Source organism: Monodelphis domestica, chromosome 2 (genome assembly GCF_027887165.1).
Source record: "Monodelphis domestica isolate mMonDom1 chromosome 2, mMonDom1.pri, whole genome shotgun sequence".
In the NCBI taxonomy this organism is placed as follows: Eukaryota; Metazoa; Chordata; class Mammalia; order Didelphimorphia; family Didelphidae; genus Monodelphis; species Monodelphis domestica.
Genome location: NC_077228.1, coordinates 284,096,344 through 284,119,284, shown reverse-complemented (window position 1 = coordinate 284,119,284; position 22,941 = coordinate 284,096,344). Strand labels below are relative to the sequence as shown.

Genomic DNA, 22,941 nt, shown 5'->3' with positions numbered 1-22,941 from the left:
CTAGCAGTTTGGTGAAGCCTATTGACTCCTCAGGTTACTATTTTTCAAAGAATAAAATATATAGGATTATAATAGAAATCAATTATATTGAAATACATTTTTTTTAACATTCCCAGCCTCCTAAAATGAAGGAAGATTAAAGAAAACCTCTAAGGGGACTTGGTCAAGGGTTTGGCTGTTGTTTAGCCTTTGGAGTTGGATTCTTTTTAAGTGGAACTAAGCTAATCTTCTCAGCCAGGACCACGTTGGCAACAGCAAGGAAGGCTGACCTGTGACTTTCCTTCTAGGGGTGTGAAGGAGACTTTTGTTTGTGCTTCTATTTCCTGGAGGTGTTCTGTGGTTTGCCTGGAGCTCTGCTCACACACATACTCAACTTGCCACCCTCTTCCTCCCCCTTCTCCCCCTCTGCAGTACATGTATTATATAATCCCTTGTTATTGTTGCTTTGTAGCCAGTTTTCACGGTGCTGGCCAAAGAGTCCTAGATGTCAAGGCTCAAAACCTGGGTTCAAATCTTGTTTCAGTATCTTAACTGTCTATATGACCTTGAGCAAACCACTTCCTTGCTTTGGACCTCTTGGTCTATCTTTAAAATAAAGGGGTTAGGAGGCAACTGGGTGGCTCAGTGGATTGAGAGTCAGGTCTAGAGATGGGAAGTCCTAGGTTCAAATCTGGGCTCAGATACTTCCTAGATGTGTGACTCTGGGCAAGTCACTTAATCCCCATTGCCTAGCCCTCACCACTCTTCTGCCTTGGAACCCATATACGGTATTGATTCTAAGATGCAAGGTAAGGGTTTAAAAAAATAAGGGGGTTGGACTAGATTAGGGGTTCTTAGCCTGAGGTATACAGATCCTTGGGGGAATCCATGGATAGATAGTTTTGGAGAGGAGGGTGGGAACTTGGAAATTTTAATATTCTAAATTTTTTTAAACCCTTATCTTTCAACTTAGAATCATTACTGTGTATTGATTCTAGGGCAGAAGAGTTATAAGGGCTGGGCAATGAGGACTAAGTGACTTGCCCAGGGTCCCACAGCTAGGAAGTGTCTGAGGTCACATTTGAACCCAGGACATTCCATCTCTGGGCCTGGCTCTCAACTCACTGAGCCACCTAACTGCCCCCAAAATTTTAATATTTTTAATACTTATTTTATTATCCTTGGTTTCTTTTGCAATCCTATGTATTTTATTTTATGCATTTAAAAATGTGATTCTGAGAAGGATTTCGTAGGTTTTTCCAGACTGCCAAAGGGATCTATGACCTCATACAAGTAAAGAATTCTCTTGTCTTAGATGATCTCCAAAACTCCTTCCAGATCCATGAGTCTACGTTTATTTTTTTTTTTAAAACCTTACCTTCTGATTTAATATCAGCTCTAAGATGGTAGAGCAGCAAGAGCTAGGCAATGGGGGTTAAGTGACTTGTCCAGGGTCACACAGCTAGGAAGTGTCTGAGGTCAGATTTGAACCCAGGACCTCCCAACTCCAGGCCTGACACTCCATCCATTGTGCTACCAAGTTGCCCCCATGATTCTGTATTTCCCAGGAAAAACAGGGAGGCTTCCTCTGACCCTACCCCATGTCACCCTCCCCATATATATACTCCACAGCCCCTCTGTGTTCTTCCTTTTCATACTGTCTCTTACCCATCTATGATCATCTCTGTTTCCTGCTCCTCACAGAAACCCACCGCCCCCTTCCTCGCCCCACCAACCTTTCCTTGGTGCTCTTTTGGGACCACCCTCTTCAGCTTCCCCATGCCCTCCAAAGCTTCCTCTGTCCTGGGTCTAATGTATCCTCTCTGCTTTTGCTTTTGAGTGAGGCAATCTCTGATTACTCAGGAGTCCTTCTGGGAAGGGCTGGAGCTTTTCAACCTCTTGTCCTTCTCACCTGCTAATTAACAAGGAAGGACAAGCACTTTATTATGGTCAATTACTGGCTACATCCCTTCCTGCCCCTCAACTGGGAAGGCGGTGGCTGCCCCCTGGCTGATGGGGACAGCGGATTAGAACAGGACCTGGGATGAGGGGGCCTGGGGTCACTGGGATTATTCTAGGTTACAACAACAGAATTAAGCCTCTGTCCCTGCCTAACTCCCTGGGATCCGATTAGAGAGGCTTCCCTCCAGCCTGTAGCTCTGGGGTCATTTGGGCCCAGAAGGTCACTGTCTTTGCCCCAACTCTTTCTTCCCCATCCCCAGGACTAAGGACAATTCTACCTGCTAAGAATATTCAGTCAACAAGCATTTATTCCATTAGATTCAGCTAAAGAGTCTTAAGCACCTACTATGTGTGAAGGCACTGTCCTAGGTGCTGGGCAAAGCTGAGAAACAATCCCCTCCTAAAAGAGTTTTCATTCTGGGCACTAAACCTGGCATACAAGTAAATATAGGATTAGGGTGTCCCTGGAGTCTATTTTCCCAGCCCAAGAGTTTGGGGGCACAGGGAGCCCCCAGGAACAGAATGAAAGGAAATAGGAGGTAAAGAAGGAAGAAAAGTTGTGTTTATTTTTTTAGAAATGAAAACAGTCAAGGAAAAAGAGATACAGGAGCCAGAGAGCCTGGAAATTCTGCTTCAGGATCACATGGTGCCTGTGTTCCACCTGTTTACCTATATCAGTCCTCTTTCTACCCCACCCCACCCTTGCCTCCTTGCTTATTAGAATCCTAGATGGGGATTCAGCTCCAGGAGCACCTCCAGGAAACCTTCTCCGACCACAGCAGCCTACACTGACATTTCATCCTCTTAGCTCTCAGTCTTCCTTGTTTGAGCCACTTGTAGAATCACTCACTCCTAGAATGTCAGTTGCAAGGGACCTTAGAGATAATCTGATCCACTCCCTGCATTTGTAGAGGAGCAAACTGAAAGACCCAGAGAAGGAAGACAACTTGCTCAAGCCCACACAGCAAATTCACCGTTGAACTGGAAGAAGAACCCAGTTCTCCTGACTCCCCAGTCCATCGTTGAGCTAATATTTGTCATACATTACTTTATATGATTAGCTAGCTTTTAAAAAACCTCCTACCTCCTATCTTAGGACCAGTATTAAGTATTGATTCTAAGGCAGAAGAGTGGCAACAGCTAGGCAATTGGGTTTAAGTGACTTGCATAGGGTCACACAGTGAGGAAACCCAGATTTAAGCAAGTTTTTTTTAAACCCTTACTTTCCATCTTGGAATCAATACTGTATATTGGTTGCAAGGCAGAAGAGTGATAAAGGCTAGACAAATAGGGTTAAGTGACTTGCCCAGGGTCACACAGCTAGGAAATATCTGAGGTCAAATTTTAACTCAGAAACTCCCTTCTCTTGGCCTGGCTCTCAAACCACTGAGTCACCCAGCTGCCCCCTGAGCAAACTTCTTTTTTATATTGTATTGTTTTAATTAATTAAGAATATTTTTCCAAGGTTACATGATTCATTTTTTCTCCCTCTCCCTCTTCTCTCCCCCCCTCTTGGAGTTGACAAGAAATCCTACTGGATTATACATGTATTATTGCTAAGCAAACTTTTAAAGATCCTGGAGGGATCTTCCCCATCCCATGCATTGCCTGTCACAGTGGCCTTTGCATATGGTACCTAGTGAATGCTAAATGGATCTGGGAATTCAATTACTCTGAGCCTGGTTCTCTTAGTCAGAAATTAGACCTGAAGGCAGAAGGAAAGGATTGCAGAGAAAGGATCTCAGGGCCAGCAGTCACCTGGCTTTGTGGGGCTCCAGCCTCATGACTCATTGCTAGGCTCCCTCCTCCTTCTCTTCCTCCTCTCTAACTTTCCAGTAATAGGATTTCTTAAGTGGAGTCTGTGGTAAACTCATAAAGGAGAACTATGGACAGCTACAGGGCTAATGCTTCTACTGTTCTGTCTCTTGCTTCTTGCATCCATCCCTGCCCTTCCCTCCAAGACTGCCTGTTACTTTTTCTTCACCAGCAGCTTCCTCTGAGCTGGAGATGGTTCCTGAGTTTGGCAGGTCCAAGGCCTCCCAGAACCAGGACAGAAGAGACTCAGTCCAGGTGGCAGGTTTGAGAATAGAACCCAGGATTCCTGGCACCTTTGTCCAAAAGACCTTGCTGGCCCTCATGTACCTGCTGAGATAGCCCCTCTAGAACGTAAGCTCCTTTACTGGAGGGACTATGCTTTTGTCTTTCTGTGTATCAGGACCTAGTCCAAAGTAAGCACTTAATAAGTATTTATCAACTAATTGCAGGGTAGAGGAAATCTGCATAGGTCTGTCATCCACCTCTATTATTTTGCCTCTATAGTAACTGAGGGAACAAAGCTCTAGGGGGTAGGATGGGAGCAGGAAGGGAGTAGAACAGGGGAAGCAAAAATAGAACATTCCTAAATTTGGAGGGGTAGGGAAGGAGGAAGACTCTGAGTGAGGGGTCTTGGCCATTGGCTTTTCTCTTGCTTATCCCACTTTGTTTTATGAAAGGATATTTTATTTTCCCATTTTTATGTAATAATCATTTTAATATACATTTTCCAAAATTATAAGATCCAAACTATCTCTTTCCCTCCCTTCCTTTCCCCGACTTGGAGATGGTAAGCAATTTGATCTGGGCCATATGTGTACTATCTTGCAAAACCCACTTCCATATTGGTCATTGTTGTAAGAACACACTCACATAAAACCCAAAGCCCAAAATAAAATTCTAAATACATAGATATGAAAGATGGCAGGCTTTGATCCAAATCCATTCGATTCCAAAAGTTCTTTCTCTGGAGGTGAACATTCCCCAGCATATAAGCCCTTCAGAATTGTTCTGAATCACTGTATTGCTAATAAGTCTTTCACAGTTGATCATCCCACAATATTGCTGTTACTGTGTACAGTGTTCTCTTGGTTCTACTTATTTCACTCTGCATCAGTTCATGCAGATCTTTCCAGATTTTTCTGAAATCATCCTGCTTATAATTTATAGCATAGTAGTATCCCATCACCAATGTGCACCACATTTTGTTCTTCCATTCCTCAGTTGATGGACATCCCTTCAATATCCAATTCTTTGCCACTACAAAGAGAGAAGCTGTAAATATTTTTGTACACGTAGGTCCTTTCCCCATTTTTATTATCTATTTGGGCTACAGACCCAGTAGTTTTATTGCAGGATCAAAGGTTTATCCCACTTTAAAAGGAATATGGTGGGGACAGTTAGGTGGTTCAGTGGATAGAGAACCGGACCTGGGGATGGAAAGTGTTGAGTTCTGTGACCCTGGGCAAGTCATTTAACCTCTATTGCCCAGCCTTTATCACTTTTCTGACTTGGAACCAATACCCAATATTGATTCTTAGATGGAAAGTAAGAGTTTTTAAAAAAAGACTAATTAATTAGAATGGCTCTCTCAACCTGATGGAAGACTAGATAGGGCACTGGACCTGAAGTCAGCTAGATCTGAGTTCAAATCCAACCTCAGACTCTTAATAGCTGTGTGACCCTGGGCAAGTTTGCCTCCATTTCTTCATTTGCAAAATAAGCCAGAGAAGGAAGTTGCAAACTACTCTAGGATCTTTGCCAAGAAAACCCCAAATAGGGTCATAAAGAGTCAAACAAAGCAGACCAATAACAAAACTGTTGATCTCACTGGTCTGTTGTGGAGAAAGCCCTTTGTAAACCACAAAGAGCTATGCAAATGTATTATTGTTGTTATTATTATCAATTAATAATGACTTTTAATCTTACTCAAGGGAGAAATGGGAGCCAAGGAAGCTAGGTGCTACAGAGGATAGAGAGCTGGATTTTGACTCAGGAAAACCCAAGTTCAAATCTAACCTTGGATTAGTCACTGTGTGACTCTGACCAAGTCACTTAACCCATTTTGCCTCAGTTACCTCAACTACAAAATGAGGATAATAGCAGCATTTACCTCCTGGGGTTGTTGGGGGGACCAAATGAGATCATACTTGTAATGCACTTAGCACAGTGCCTAGTACTTAGTAGGTACTTAATAAATCCTCTCCCTTCCTCGATTGAGGGAGCCAACAGGGCTGGGTTTCCTAGATCAGTTTCTTTACTGTGTCCCACATAAAGGTTTGGGATTTTCACTAAAGCCCTTGAGAGGGTAACATCTGGAAGTGCTCTGTGTGATCTGAGCCCTTCCAGGATTTGGGAATAGACCAGACAGCTGCCCCCAGTCTTCATGGGGTTCCTGCCAGCTGGATCCTGCCAGTTCTGATTCTGACATGGCTTCCTGACATGTGATGGGAGGAAGGGGAGCTCCATGATGGGTGCTTCATTCTTTGAAGATTTTCCTCCCACCCTACTCCCTCTGTATTTTTCAAGGGCATACCAAGAGGAAATAGTGATTGCTGACGTCAGATTCCAACCTTCCTATACTAATTTAGACATAAAGGCAGCTTCCAGGGTGAGGAAGGGGAAAGAAGACAAGGGGAGGGTTTAATCTGATTTTTCTTAAGAATTCAACTGACTTTTGTAGTATTGTGCTTTTAAGAGAAATTCAATAAAATCTATTGCAGGATCCTCAAGAGGTTTTGCAAAGGAGAGAAGGTTAGGAATGGATAGGAAGACTTGGGAGCAATCCAATGCAAGCATCTCATAAGTGTTTACTATGTGCCAGGCTCAGGATACAAAGAATAAATGGGGGGGGGGGGCAACTAGGTTGCACAGTGGATAGAGTGTCAGGCCTAGAGTAGAGAGAACCTAGGTTCAAATCTAGCCTTATATACTTCCTTATTGTGTGACCCTGGGAAAGTCCCTTAGCCCCAGTTGCCTAGCCCTTGCCACTCTTCTATCTTAGAATTTATACTAAAATAGAAGAAAAAGTTTTTTTTTTTTAATGAGAAAATCCCTGCCTTCAAAGAGCTTGCATCCAATACAAAGCTTGCTTCCCATCCTGACTTTCTCAGAAATTAGCAAGGAGAAGAAAGAAGGAAGAAGATTGATGATGATGATGATGATGATAATAATAATGATGTTAGCAGGGTTCAAGGGGTCAACTATTTGGAAATTTGGGAGAAACTTTTTTATTTGGGAAACTAAATTTTGGAAACTATTGGGGAAACTGAGGCAAACAGGATTGGGTCAACTGCCTCTAGAGAACACTAAAGTTTCACTTGGCTTAGTCAATGGTTTGAAGAGTTCTCTTCTGGAAGCTAAATACAAATGGGGGAATGCTGTCCCTAGATGTTCCTAATGAATTGCATGCAAATTTCTAGAACTGGACAGGTGTCTCTGCTCCCCATGAATCCTAGTTTTGCATGCAGCTAGCTTGACTGACCTGCTTCTAACCCTAGAGTGAGGCCCTTCTGGAGGGGAAAGTGTCACTAGGGGTAAGTAAAGAGATTTGGGGAACAGAGATCTCAGCCTTCAGATTCAAGAAATTACTGAGTCCATGTAAATTTAGAGTGAGTTCCATAAACACTTATTAAACACCTTCTATGAACAAGGGTGGTCAGAGATACCAAGAAATAAAGAATAGACAAGTCAATATAAAATCTAATTTGAGGAAGCAAGGAGCACTAAATTTGGGGGTTGGCGGAGTTCTGACAACTAGTTGGGATTGCCAGAGTTGCTGAATTTTGGCTCTGTCTTCCATGACAACAGGGAGTTCTTAACTTGGGGTCTGGGAATAAATTTCAGAGGATCCATGAACCTAAATGGGGGAGAAAAACATCTTTATTTTGGAATGTCAGCTTCCTTTGTAATCCTATGTATTTTATTTTAAACGTTTAAAAAGATTTTTTCAGAGAATGAATCTGTAGGTTTCACCACAATGCCAAAGCACAAGGCTAAGATCACCTTCCTTGTAGAATCCAGGGGATGGTATTCTTAGACATCCTCTCCCTGGAGCATTAAGAGCATCATTCTCTTGGGGCTCCACCAAACTTTGAATCCTAAAGTCATAGAGTCACAGGATATCAGAGCTAGAAGGAATCTTACATGCCATCTTGATATAAACTCCTCATTTTATCCAGATGGAAGTTTAGGCTCAGAGAGGGATGTAACTTGTCCAAGACCACACAGCAAGCAGAACTTGTCCTCCAACATAGGTCTCCTGTTCCTAGGTCAATGCCACTTCTATTGCATAAGATCATAAGCTTAGAAATGCAAAGAGCTTCAGAATTTACCTAATCCTATGCTCTCATTTTGCATAAGAAGAAACTGAGTCCCAGAGAGGTTCAGGGACTTTATCATGGTCATATAGGTAGTCAGAGGCATGATCTGAATCCAGAATGTGGCAGAGGTGAGAATGGAACTCCAGGTCCACCAGGGAGTGCCTTCCTCTCCTGATCCAAGACTGGACTTAGCCCTGCAGTTATGACTTAAAGCCAACCACTCTGACCAGGGCCCCTGGTGAGAAAGGGCAGCTGTCCATTGTCCCAGATTCTCAGGACTCTGGTTTCCAATTTAAAATGGAGCCAGAAATGCAGCTGTCTCTCATTTTAATGCAAAAGGCACATTCCTGGAAAGTCCTGCATTAATTGAATGTTGGGAATTCCACGCTAGTATAGAGTGACTCTCTAGAAATACAAGCTGAATTGGATCATACAAATAGGATTAAGAGCTGGAACAGATTGTACAAATCAGCTAATCCACAAACTGCTCCCCTCTGGGTTTGGGGGCAGGAAGTAGCTGAGCCAGGATTTGAACCCAGGTGTTCTGGCTCCAAATCCAATGCTCTCTGCTTGAATTGAAGTATAAAGAAAACCCTATTTTCAAGGCACTAAAGGAATCCTATCCTAAAGCCTTTATTTGGGGGGGAAGATGGAAAGTGAATCCAATTTCTCTCTTCTTAGAAATCTGAATTTTTCAGACATATTTTGCTACAAGCAGTGCATATTTATATTGGGTTTTTTTTTTATTTTCATTTTAAAAATGTTTAATTATTTTAAAAAAAATTTAAGTGTTTACAAAATTTAATCGAAGAGAAAGATTACTTATTGCATTCATTGAGAGGCCCTAAATTGTGTCTGAGAAAGAATGAAACTTGTCCTCTTCAAAGTTTTGCTGGGAAAACCTGTAAGTGGGGATGCTGCAATTTAGTATCTCAGGTACCACCCAGTGCCTTTTTTTTTTTGGAGTAAGGTAGCATCCTGCTGGCTCAGACTCTTTTAGAATTGCTTCTTTGTCCTTTGTTCCCTGACTTTCAGATCCCTGGGACCAACTTGACTGCTCCCCTTCAAGGGGCTACTCTCTGTCCCTCCATTAAGTTGTTATTGTTTTTTTCCCTCCTAAGCTCCTGACCTCAGATTCTAGTCCTGGCTCTTCCACTAACTAGCTCTATGACTTTGGACAAATCACTTCCCCTCTCTGTGCTCCATTTTCTACATCTGTAAAAGAGGGAATTGGGCAACTAGGTGGTAAAGTGGATAGAATGTCAGGCTTGAAGCCAGGAAGACTCTTCTTCCTGAATTCAAATCTGACCTCAGATACTTAATAGCTGTGTGACCCTAGGCAAGTCATTTCACCTTATTTGTCTCAATTTTCTCATCTATAAAATGAATTGGAGAAGGAAATGGCAAAACCACTCCAGTTATCTTTGCCAAGAAAACCTCAACTGGAGTCATAAAGAGTCAGACAGAACTGAAACAACTGAACAATAAAAACAAAAAACTAGATGATTGCCAAGGTGCTTCCCATCTAAAAACTCCTGATTCTCAAGAGGCAGGTTTATTCTGGAATCGATAGATGCTCCCAGTATCTATCTTCTTTTGTCTCTGAAACAAGTCCATCTGCCTTTGGCAGTATTCTAAGAATTTTTACTGCTAGCAGCTTCAAAGAAGCAGATGGCACAAAATTTACAAAGAAAGGAAGAATCTGAGTTTCAAGAAAGTTATAGCTAAGATTGTCCCTGGTGTTCCTTAGAATGCAAATAGGGCTAAGACTGCTTTTATCTTATCTTCCAGTCTTTATTATCCCCTAACCACCAAACTCTAAAAATTAAAGCTTTTCTGAATAATTCAGGAAGGGATCTCGGAAGTCATTCCCATGTTGATTCTTTCCAAAGCTGTGGTTCCTGGGTTCTCTTTCTTTCCCTTTAAACAAATTCCCATCCTAAATCATCCTCTTTCATCTCTTTCCCACTGTCATTTTACCCCTCCATACTCACCAAAATACACAACTTTCCCTTCAACATCTTGACTTTTCTAAATCATGGTGATCTTAAGTTACTATTCCCCAATGTCAGTCTCTGAAATACTTATTGATGTACTTGGGATATTTTTAGTCACTATAGTTTCCCCCATTGTTCTCCCCATCTCTTCCCAGAGAATCATTCTGTATGACAAGTAGCATTTTTTAGAAACAAAAAAGAGAGGAAGAAAGGAGGTTTTTGTAAAGGTATTCATGTACAGAGGAACAAAGTAGAGTATGACAAACAGAAAAAGAAGATCCAGAAGGTAGGGAGGTAAAACCTTGGGTGAGGTAAAGAAGGCCCTAATTTTGAGATCCCCGGTAATTCTAATCTGGGGAAGTATGTACACTTTGAAGCTAAGCCCAGGTGGTATGGACACTACCTGGAGGTGAAAATAGAAACATCCCAAACTGTCCTTAAACTTCAGATCTTTTACTTGGTCCATTCAGACAGGGGTCAGCTTCCCACTGTTTATAGAGTCCAGTCCAAACTCCTTAGCAAATTCCTCCACAATCTGGTCCTAGTCTATTTCTCCCAATTTGGCTCCCCCCATTCCCCTGTGTGACCCCTCTGTTCATTCTAGGACAGTCTTATTATTTCCCCTAATACTCTTGGTCCTTCCCTAACTCCATCTTCTACCCTGGAAGCTTTTGTGCCTGGAATACTCTTGATCCTTCCCTAACTCCATCTTCTACCCTGGAAGCTTTTGTGCCTGGAACCCCTTTTCCTTCCTACCATCTACCTTTCTAAATCCTCCCATTCTTCTAGCCTCAGATCAAATCCTATATTTTCCATAAAGACCAATTAGTCTAGTGCACAGTAATTAATAGGATTACAGTCCTTTGAGATGGAAAAAAAAATCTTAGTGAGGATCTAGTCCAAACCCTTCATTTGACAGGTAAGCCTTCATTGGACAAACATTTATTAAATGTGTGTAAGGCAGGGTGCGAGCCACCAGAAGGAGGGGAGTACAAAGATGGAAAAGATAACTGGATTGTAAACTAGAGCATTGGAACCATGTGTTGTCTTTGTTTCCACTTGTACATAATAGCTGCTTAATAGGTATTTTTAAGATTCTTCATTGCTAGAGATAGGGTTCCTGATTTAAGAAGCCTGGGAGGAGAGGCGGCATGTGGTTTATTAGTGGATAAGGTCTGGGATGGAATCCTACCTAAACAAGTCCCTTTACCTCTCTAGATCTCAATTTCCAATGCTGTAAAATAATGGGGCTGGATTTGATGACTGAGGACTTTTCTAGATTTAATCCTGGGAGCAGCATTCAAGGAGTAAAAGTGGCTCTCTTCCCTCCTCAGAGCATTCTAAAGCATCTCTTAAAATGGACCATCTCGTTATCTTTTCCTGGAGATCTCTTCTCCCCAGCTAGAAGATGAGGGCAGGGATGGTGCCTATGCTTTTTAGAACCTATACTAATATATAGTGTAATCTTAGTGCAATCCTTGTATGTATTAAATCCTAGATATTTGTTTATTGTTCACGTCCAGACTCTCCCTTCTTGTCTATAAAGAGGGTGAGAGTCACAGAGTCAGTACTAGGTTGGTCATGGAACCCAGGCATCCAGAGACCTCCATCTCAGAATCTAACATCCCTCTTCCACCTCTCCATGATGCTATGGACTTAATAGTATAGTGGAGAGAATCCTGGATTTAGTGGGTTTGGATAATGGCCTGACTTTGTCACTTAATCCTTCCATTAATTTTTTTTTAATATTTGTTGATGTACTTTGGAAATGTTTGTCACTATAGTTTCCCCCATTATTCTCCCCATCTCTTCCCAGAGAATCATTCTGTATGATGAGTAGCATTTTTTAGAAACAAAAAAGAGAGGAAGAAAAAGGAGGTTTTTGTAAAGGTATTCATGTACAGAGGAACAAAGCAGAGTATGACAAAGAGAAAAAGAAGATCCAGAAAAAGAGGTCTAGGAAAATGTGAAATATAAGTGAGCTGGTGGGAGTCAGGGGAGAAGGAGGTTCAACTTCATCTTCAGGGATGGTCAACATTGAAAAAAAGAGGGGATAGATAAGTGATTCCATGAATTTAGAGCCAGGACTAGAGATGGGTGGTCCTGGGTTCAAATTTGGTCTCAGACACTTCCTAGCTGTGGGACCCTGGGCAAGTCACTTAACTCCTATTATTCCTCCCTTACCAAACTTCTGTCTTGAAACTCATACACAGTATTGATTCTAAGACAGAAAGTATGGGTTTTTGTTTTTGTTTTTTAATTTAAATAAGAGAAAGGTTCTGAAAAAGGAAGATGAGAGTATGTTCCAAGCTGTAGTCTGAGTTTAAATTTTTAACAACTGACTCTCCCTATACACACACATACCCAAAATTGCATGCAGAACAGACTTTTAAGTTTGATCTAAACAATTAACATCTATTCATCCCTTTCTTAAGTCTAGACAATCAACAAAGCAATACATCAAGCCCTACGTGTAATTAGAATCTGTTCCCCAGGACACCAATTCCCAGCATCCCACTTTCGTTCTCACCTTACCTCCTTACATTTTGGAGATAAAGTTTGTGTGTGACTCTGCCTCTCTCATTCTTTTTTTGCTCGAATGCAGCTGGGAAAACTTTTCTTTACTCAGGGTTTTACTTTTGTTCTTTTACTTCAAGTGATTTTTAATAAATCTTATAAAATATAATACTTGGAGTTATTGGATATTAAATTTAATCTTAAACCTGATTTATAGCATTTGGTGGTTTTAGATGTATAAATGTTCTCACTAAAAATTTAACAATCAGCTCTCCTAGGCATTTTGAGCTGGCTCCAGCACATCCCTCATAGAGCCTGAATAGAGGATTTTCCTGAGGAAAAAAAAGTCTAGATGAACTACTCAATTTACCCAGGAACTGGGAATGAATCCAAAATATTTTGTTTCTATTCTTGTTGAAAATTTTTCTAGGAAAATTTTCCTAGTCTATCTCCTGCCCTGTTTTTCTTCGTGAGTGCTGGAGCTTAGGCATGAAATTTTCCTTTGGTGACCCAGAATCTCTCCAGGACTCCCAGACAGAAGAAAGGGCCCCAGGATGAGATTTCAGGGCAGGCTCTGCTGCTTACAAGTGTGACCTTAGGGCCTCCAGCTCTTGGCTAGCTGATAGGGGGAGGGTGGTCATTAGCATCATTATAACACGGGAAGGCTGGTATTTGGGGACACTAATGCTTAGGTAATATATGTGTTGGGGACAAACACATTGGCATGAAAGTAAGGTTTGGAATCTAAGTAGGGCAGGGTCTGGGAGGCCAGGGAGGAGGAGGAGGAGGATCTCATCTCATCTCATCAATCCCAGCTAGAAATTCAAGCACTTGAGAAAAAACCTTGTTTTTCTCTCTTTAGGAGATAAGCTTTGGCAGGGAAGCTGGGCTGAGTGTTTGGCTTTGCCTGCAGAAGAGCATTTGCAGGTTTGAGAGGGAAGATCTAGAGGTCTGAAAGGAGGAGTCTAGTTGGGGAGGGCCAGGTTGTGGGTTTCATTAGACTGTAACATCCCTAACAGTTGAAGCGGAGAGGACGTAGGGCAGCTGGCCAGGATCACAGCTGTTATGAGCAGTGAGTGAGCAGGGGTTTTTGTCCCAGGCAGGTGGAGGGTAGCCAGTCTTCAGAGGTCTTTCCCTCTCTTGGTCTTTCAGCCAGCTAACCCTGGCACAAGGCAGGATTGGCACCCCTCTCTCCCTGGCTGAGCCCCTGCCACCTTCTTCCTTTGCTGAGTGTGAATCTCTTCCTAAGCATCTCCTGAGGGGTTGGAAAGTCAGGGATCATCGACCCTGCATCATTCCAGCCTCTCTGAGGGGGAGGCTGCCCCTTCCCTACCAACAAGAACAGAGGGTTCCCACCATCACCACCATCGTCCTATCCCACCAACAACCAAATGTGGTCTGGGGCCAGAATGTCCAGCTAAAACTCCCTGTCTCCTCTATTAAACCAGGCTAGCCATTGATGAGGGAATGGAAGAGTATTCTTGTGTGGTAAGAGACAACTTGGATGAGGAATTCAGAGAAACAGATTATTACAAAAATGAATACTACAGAGGGCAGCTGGGTAGCTCAGTGGATTGAGAGCCAAGGTCAGAGATGGAAGGTCCTAGGTTCAAATCTGGCCTCAGACACTTCCCAGCTGTGTGACCCTGGGCAAGTCACTTAACCCCCATTGCCTAGCCCTTACCACTCTTCTGCCTTAGAACCAATACACAGTATTGATTCCAAGATGGAAAGTAAGGGTTTAAAAAAAAAAGAAAACAGCAATAAGTATTGAGTGATAAAATATGTCTAACCCAGTGGAATTGTTTGTGGTCTCTGGGAGGGAGAAGATAAAAGGGGAGGGAAAGAACATGAATCACGAGCCATGGAAAAATACTTAAATAAAAAGAAAAGGAAGCTGGACTCTGAAGAGTTAAAAGATCAGTCATGGCCCTAGAAAGAAACTAATTCCATATAGCTTCATCTTCTTAGCAGAGAGGGATGGGGAGAGCACAGGCAGGAGGTTATGAGATGGGTTTCCTGTAGCTGACATTTCTGTGTGTTTTTCCTGGTTACAAGGGAAAGTTCCATGGGTGTAAAATGTTGGGAGGGGTAAGAGGGAGTGTGAATGGTACATCCAGAAGAATCCTAGCAGAGAGAATGATAGACTTGGACTTTGGGACACTGGGTTTGCTGCCTCTGGCACTGTGTGATCTTGATCCAACTGTTTTAAACCTCTCCTCTTTGAATCTAGCTATGGTGGTTATCAAAAGCAGTTTTAGAGGGGCAAAGGGGGCCTGGGGCTATAAGAGTAGATGGAAAGAGGTGGTGAGCCCTAGTTCTGGAATTCAGAGACCCAAGTTCAAATTCTGCCTCTGCCCCTTTATGTTGTTCAGTCTTTTTAGTTCTATCCCACCCCATTGTGACTCCATTTGGGGTTTTCTTGACAAAGATACTGGAGCAGTTTGCCAATTCCTTCTCAAGTTCATTTTATAGATGAGGAAACTGAGGCAAGTGGGGTTAAGTGGTTTGTCCAAGGTCCTACATCGAGTAAGAATCTGAGGCTAGATTTGAACTCAACAAACCCATCATTCTATCCCCTTGACCATGTACCTGCCCAAAAAGACATGTTATTATTCAGTCATGTCTGATTCTTTGTGACCCTGTGGTCACACAACATGCCAGTACTATCTATGGAGTTTTCTTGGCAAAGATACTGGAGCGGTTTGCTAGTTTCTTTAGTAAATTAAGAGACTTGCCCAGGGTCACACAGCTAGTAAGTGTCTGAGGTAAAATTTGAACTCAGGTCTTCCAGGCTCCAAACCCAGCACTCTATCCAGGGAACCCACTTAGTTACCTTTGTGGCTTTGAGCCAATGACTTCCCTGAACTTCAAGTTCCTCCTCTGTAAAGTGATAAAACTGAACTAAATGGCCTTCCTGTTCTATATCCTCCTCCATACTGCCCCTGACACTATGTTTAGGCAGTAAGGAAAGAATTACAAAAGGGAGACAATCCCTTCCCTGAAGGGTTCAGATCCTGCCTCTGCCTGACTATCTATGTAAATCATGAAAAATGGGAATAAGAGTAGCCCCCCACTGGCCTAGGGTGATTGTGGGTCTGAGATAATGTATGTAAAACCTTTTGTGAAATTTTAAATTCTATCATAAATTTAAGCTGTTGTTAATGTTAAAAACAAAAACTAACAATAAAACATTTTCTTAAAAAATGTTTAAAAGAAAAAACACCTGGCCCAGACCAGCTTCACCCTGACCTTCCCCATTCATTTAAACAGTCATGTGCCAGCCTGATCCTTCTTCCCTCTTACCTTTCCAGGCTGTTATGTAAGGTGAGATGATATTGTCTGAGTCAGATCTGGAACTGCCTTGGGACTTTTATTTGGCTGGGGAGGATAGGGAAACTTAGTGGGTCCATATCAAATGGGGGTGCCCAGAAGTCTTTGATCTTCTAGCTCATCGCCTCCCTCTCCTTTATCTCCTCCAGATGGAATTTATTATGGAGACAATCAGTTTAATACAGTGAGTGAGTCAGGAACTGCCACCCTCAAGCCTCGGCCAAGAGTTCGCCCTCTGTTAACCTTCTTACCTCTGGTGAGTATGGAGTTGCAGCCTGCTGGAGTGCGGGCTGGCAGAGGGAGGCTTTCGGGGGTGGGTGGGAGCTGCGTAGCTTCACAGGTAGGTCCCTCCTCCCCTCCACTCTCAAGAGGTCATCTTTGTCCTGGGGGAACGTTTCCAGAGGAGGACCCAGTCTCTCCACCCCAGACAACAGTCCCTAACCATGAGGAAATGGCAGCCACCTGGGCTTCTGGGTGGTCAAGCCAACTGCATTTCTATGTGCCAGGCACTGCGCTAAGCCCTGAGGACTCAAAGAAAAAAAGCAAAACAAAAATCCTATGGTGCTGAGACTAAGAGGAGCGAGAGTCTGATAGGTGTACCTGCACCAGATATGGGGATGGGAGGGGGCTTGAGCACCGTGATGGTAAATGGATATTTTGTGAACTTGAGTTTACATTAAATCAATGACTTCTAGAGTTGAGAAAGGTTTTCTTATTTAATTTTCCTTCTTTCAATATATTTAAGAGCTGTACTGTATATACCCGTACTCCTTCATCCCCTTCCCCCATCAAAAAAAAATCATCTAGGAGAGTTTCTAACTCACGACTCACCTCTTTGTGTATCGAATTTTTTCCCATGTGTATGGATTTTTGTATATATGTCATTTTTTACATTCTAGTATTGTGCAGTTTATGATGTTTCATAAAATACACAGTGCAGGTACAGGGTAGAAACGTACAAAATGGGACTAACCACAGGTTTCAGGAAAATTACCTCTGCTAAGGCGAAGTCCCTAGGGTTAGTATTTTGAAAACATATAGTTATAATCATATTAATACTTGTTAATGCTATCCTTAGAGAGGGAGGGGAGAGATAGTAAATTTTCATGGAAAGCAAACCTAGATTGATCAAAATGTAAAAATCCCTGGGGATGGGGGAGGGGGGGCAGCTGGCTTAAAAGTTAGAGAGCCAGGCCTGGAACCTGGAAGGTCCTGGGTTCAAATCTGCCCTCAGACACTTCCTACCTGTGTGACCCTGGACAAGTCACTTAACCCCCATTGCCTAGCCCTTACCACTCTTCTGCCTTAGAACCAATACACAGTATTGATTCTAAGATGGAAGGTAAATTGTTGTTTTTTTAATATCTTCCCTCCTGTATCAGTTGAAAATTAAAGTTATAACCAACTCAAATTTTTTTAATAAGAAACATCTTATCTCCCCTTTTCTTATAGGTTTTGTGCCTTGTCTTTTTTTACCCACTGGGCAAACTGAGTAGGTTTTGATTAAATGTGTTTTGGATAACTGTTATCCAAAATAAACATTTATTAAGTGCCTAACAATGTCCCAGGCACTATGCTAAGAGCCCAGGATACAAAAGTAAGGCAAAGGACAATGCCTGCCCTTCCAGAGCCCACCATCTAATGGGGGAGATAACATGCAAAAATAATATGTATGAACAAGCTATGGAGGGGCAGCAAGGTGTCACAGTGGTTAGAGTGCCTGGACTAAAGAGGTTCAAATCTGACCCCAGACCTTTCCTTGCTGTGTGACCTTGGGCAAGTCAGATTATTGGGAAAGGTTACTTAAGATGAGATTTTTATCTTAGGAAAGCCAGGGAAGCCAGTAGGCAGAGGGGAAGAGGGAGAACATCCTAGGTATGATGGGCAGGAATGGAAGGGATCCAGAGAAAATGCCCAGCTTGTGAAGATTTTTGGTGGGAAGGAGAATAAATTTGGAAGTTGCTTCCATGCTGGTGGTAGTCACTTCCCAGGGTGGGTCAGGCCATAAGAGACTAGTATTGATTCTAGAAGACTTGGGACAGGGCTGACTGACTCCCTATCTTCCCTGCTCAGCCTTCCACTTGGGTCTAACCCAAGTCAGTGGTTGTATGTAGTTGATGAGTGAGTCACTCTTGTGAAGCTACAGAGACTCCCATCAGAGATTACTACTTAACCTAGTTTGCAGGCTAGGTTTAGAGTCCTCAAGCATTGACTCTATGGGAAAAAATGCTTCTTTAAGGATGTTCCCATTGCTGGGAGACTGAAAGGATTAGCTTGGATCATCCTTAGGGAAACAGGTGCCAGAAACAAATTCTACCGGCTACCCATCCAACATCCTTCCCCAAAACTTTTGCCCAGATGACAAATCTGATTATGACAATATATATCAAGGGCCCTTTTGAAGAGTCACAAAGAGGACAGGAAAAGAAAAGAGAAAAGGAAGTGTTGGAGCACTGGTTTTGGAGTCAAAGGATCTGAATTCAAATACTGCCCTCTGGGAACAGCTGGGTGGCTCAGTGGATAGAGAACCAGTCTTGGAGTCAGAAGGACCTAGGTTCAAATATGGTCTCAGGTACTTCCTAGTTGTTGTAATTGAGAGAGGGGGACTTAGAAAAGGAAGGGACCAGTGAACATTGGTTTTTGGGGGGTGAGTTCTGGATGACACTTCCTCTTTCTTCAACTGAGTTGGTCTCTTATTAATGGAGTCAAGCAGTTCAGACTACAGGATAAGTCTGTTCTCCCACAGCCTCCTTCTTAACTGATAGATTGAAATTCCCCTCCTATTATATAAACTCTGAATCAATTTTGTTATAATTCAAAGTATCTAATTTATTTTGAAAGGAAGGGAAAAGGCAGAGGAAAAAGAGGAAGGTCCCTAATATTTCTTTCCTATAGCAACTTTTGAGGGCTTGACCAAAAATCTCTCCAGGGAATACACTCTGAGTTCCCCTAAAGGAAAAAAATAGAGTCTCTATTCCAAAGGTTCTCTTTAGTTGGGCATGAAGAACTTCATTCAGTTCAGTTCAGTTCAGGCAAAGGGATCTGAGATGAGCACTTCTCCCATCCAGCTCCCCCAGAGTCCTAGATAAGAAGAACAAATCTTTCTGGCTCCAACTGCCCTTGAATCTGCATGGAACTCTCCCATCCCCTGCAGGTCCTATGAAGGTTCTCTTTGCCCCTCTTGAAGCATCTTCTTCAAATTTCAGATTTTCTTTGCTTTTGGCCATTCCCTTATTCACACTGTGTGACCCTGGGCAAATCACTTAACTTTAGTTGCTTATCCCTTACCACTCTTCTGCCTTGAAACTGATTCTAAGTATTGATTCTAATACAGAATATAAGAATTAAAAAAAAAAATCCTGCCTCTGACACTTATCATCTCGAGAAATGCACTTAACCTCCCTGAGGCAGTTTCTCCATCTGTAAAAATGACAGGGTTGGACTGAATGGCCTCTGACATCCTTTCTGCCTCTTGAGCCATGATGCTGCAAGTAATATAGGAGGAATGTTCAGTGACAGTCCCAGTCCCGGGATAAAGGAAGTGTCTGGGTTGACTGTATATATACCTTAGGTTTTACTTTAAGCAGCTTGCAAGAGCTATCCATCTCTTTCTTCCTCTTGTGATTCCCTACTCAGTTTTGTAGTCTCTTATCCACTGAAAACCCATCATCTCCTTCCCTGTCCACAGATCTAGCATCCCCCAAAGACAGTTCTTTTTTTTTTTTAAACCCTTACCTTCCGTCTTAGAATCAATACCATGTATTGGTTTTAAGGCAGAAGAATGGTAAGGGCTAGGCAATGAGGGTTTAATGCCCAGGGTCACACAACTGGGGCGTGTCTGAGTCCAGATTTGAACCCAGGACCTCTGGTCACTAGGCCTGGTTCAATCCACTGAGCCACCCAGCTGCTCCCCCCCCCCCCAACAGTTCTGCTGCCCCTTTCAACTCTATTTCCTACAGATCCTTTCTTCTCATCCCACACACACACATGCACCACTGTCAAGTCATTTTAGTCCTCTTTCATCGCCCCAGGCTGAGGGCGGGCAGAGTAACTGGATTGATGCCCAGGGCCCTGCCTACTTGCTTACTTGGAAATTGACACCAAGTTGGCAGTGCCAGTTGCTCAGCACAGTTCTCACACTCACTAGAAACCTCCTGAAGGCTTCTCTGGCATGGGGTGAGAGGGGAGAAGAGAAAAGAGGGCTTCATCCAGGACATAAAAAGGAGGGAAAAGGGGCTGAGTTGCTACCAAAAAGCATTTGGGATAATGAGTATGTTGGGCTGGGTGGAAAGAGAAGTCTCTTTCACTGGAGACTGTCCCCAGCGGGGCAGTCCTTCCCTTTCCTCTTCTCTGGATACCTCCTTCAGTTACAGGGCAGTGCTTTTTCCAACAAACAAGGAGAAAGAGGGACGGAATGAACTTTAGAGGAAGGAAGAACCTGGCAGTAAGGAGACAAGGATGGGAACCAGCCTTCTTCCCCCTCCCCTCTAAAGTTTTGGTTTTTTCCATTTGAAATGGGGACTGGAGGAGCGAGACTCATGATGCTGAGGGCAGCCATGGAAAAGTTGTTCCTTCACCAGCCGTAGCCAAGGAACTGAGATGTCAAGTGAGAGGTGTTTGAGCAGTTGAGATGGTTCTGAGAATTCCTCTGTAGGTCATACCACTAGGCAAGTCACCTCTTTCTAGGCTTCATTTTCCTATGACCTTTAAGGACTCCTTCAGCTCTAAATCTATGATGCTGAGAACTTCAGGGCAAGAAGTCTAGAATTCCCTGTACCTTTCTGTACCCCATCCTCCAGTTGGGAACTTCTTAGTAAAAGTAGGAGAAATATTCCTGGAAGTAAGCCAACAAATTGGGGATGAGCATATACTGTCCTCCATCAGGGGTTCCCTCTTGACTTTTCCAGATCCAGACCAAACCATCCTCAAAGGAGGTATAGGCAAGAAATTAAAAACGTAATACCAATGTGATATAAGGAACTGGCCAGACAGGTCTTTGGTGCCTGAGGCAGTGAGAGCACTTCAGTCACCCCACCCTCTCTGAGTCAGTCTGGGTAATAGTTTGGGGGGGGGTGTCTGGGTTGTGCCCTGAAGGTGTCACTCTGATCACTCCATCCACCCCCCAAACCATCATCTCTGGTTTATGGCCACTGGAATGGGGATCCCAGAATCAGATGGAGTTCCTCTGCACCCAGCGTACTTCTTTTCTTAATAGATTTTTATTTACTCTTTTGTTTTTATATCACCTAGATTTGTCCCTATATCCCTTCCCCTTCTGTTCCCCAAAGTCATCTCTTATAACAAAGAATTTTTAAAAAGAAGGAAAAGGAAGTAGAGGAAATATAGGGGGAAATTAGTAAAATATATTAATCTATTAGAAAATAAAATCTGATGTCAAAGGCAATGTTCTACCACCAACCCAATCTCTATCATCCTGCCCTTGCCTTCCACAGAGGAGTGGGAGGAAATGTCTTAAATCTGCTCTTTGGAGCTAAGCTTCATAACCATTTGCTTGGATTCTGTTGGAATTTGGGTAGAGGGGAGGTGGGTGGCAATCTTGATTTTGGCTGATTAATGTAGTCTAGATATGATCTGGAGTGAGAGTAGAGTGAGGGAACCCTAAGCCTGAGGGCAGGAACGTAGGGTTTTGCTATAAGTTTTTTCTAGGAGGGAGCTATCTGCTCCCAAGTTCACCTCCCCAGATAGGTAGCTGTTTCCTGTGGTCATGGCCCTGCAAGAAAGAAATTATATCCAGAGTCATTCTGGTAAATGTTTAACAACCAGCACTCTGGGAGAAAAAAAGGTAAGCATACATACACTTTTCAGTACAATCTGAATCTTAACATTTTCTCTGTCATTTTCTTAAGTCTAGACAAGACACAAAAACAAACCAAGCCATAATTTATAGCATTTGCTGGTTTCAGATGTATATAAATGCTCACAATAAAAATTTAACAATTGATTCTTTTCTGGCTCCAGCACATTCTTGGTTATGTCCCATTTGTGGGCTGTCCAATCAGCCTGATTTTTCCTTCTCCCTCTATCTGGTAGTCCTTAGAGGGAAAAAAAAAAGACAGATTGAAGATAAGAACCAGAATCCTCTGATGAAGAAAAAAATTGAGGAAAGGGGGCAATCTAGTTTGGAGAAGGTTGAGATAAAATGTATCTGATTAAAACTGGGATTACAATTGTGATCTCAGACAAGGAAACAATTAAAAACAGACTTGGCTCTAAAGATAAAAAAGGAAACTGCATTTTGCTTAAAGGCACAATAGACAATTAATATCAGTACTTAGACATGCACTGGATGACATAGCATTTAAATACTTAAAGGAAAAGTTCATTGAATTACAGAAGAAATAGATTACAAAACTATAAAAGTAAGGGGCCTCAATGTTCCCCCTCTCAGACCTAGATGAACCTAACCAAAACAATATAAACAAGACCAGTTAAGGACCTGAATAAATTTTAGAAAATTCAGACATGCTAAACATATGGCGATTACTGAATGGGTACAGAAAGTATACTTCTTTCTCCTTTATAAAAATTGACTATATACTAGGGTATTAAAAACACACACACACAAAAGTGCAGAAAAGCAAAATATAATATATTGGTGGCAGAGATGTTATTTAGCATAGAGAAATGGACATGTCTTTTATTTGTTTTCCATGGGCCCTGAACTTAATTCTGCTCCCTCCTCCAGTTTGACAAAATCCCCTCATCAGGTGATATTAACCCAGACTTGGAAAAGAGTTATTCTTTATTTTCCATCCAGCAGTGATGAAAAGCCTTGCATTCAAGTTTGGAGAAAAGGTAGGAATGAACTCTGATAGCTATAGTCCTCACTTAAACAGTTAGATGATGTAGCAGATAGAGAGCTGAACCTAGAGACAGGAAGACCTGCCTGAGTTCAAATCTAGCTTCAGAAACTGTATGATTCTGGGCAAGCCACTTATCTTCTGTCTGCTTCAATTTCCTTAACTGTAAAACTATTTAAAAAATGAAGAAAAAAAAAC

General features: G+C 42.4%; 1 protein-coding gene across 1 annotated transcript in view; it reads left to right on the top strand.

The window, feature by feature from the left end:
* C2H6orf132 (chromosome 2 C6orf132 homolog) overlaps nt 1-22,941 on the top strand; it is a 49,925-nt gene that overhangs the window by 6,453 nt on the left and 20,531 nt on the right. The window contains exon 2 of the mRNA XM_056818232.1: nt 16,072-16,178. Coding sequence (XP_056674210.1) covers nt 16,072-16,178 — 107 coding nt within the window. The remainder of the gene's footprint in view (nt 1-16,071; nt 16,179-22,941) is intronic.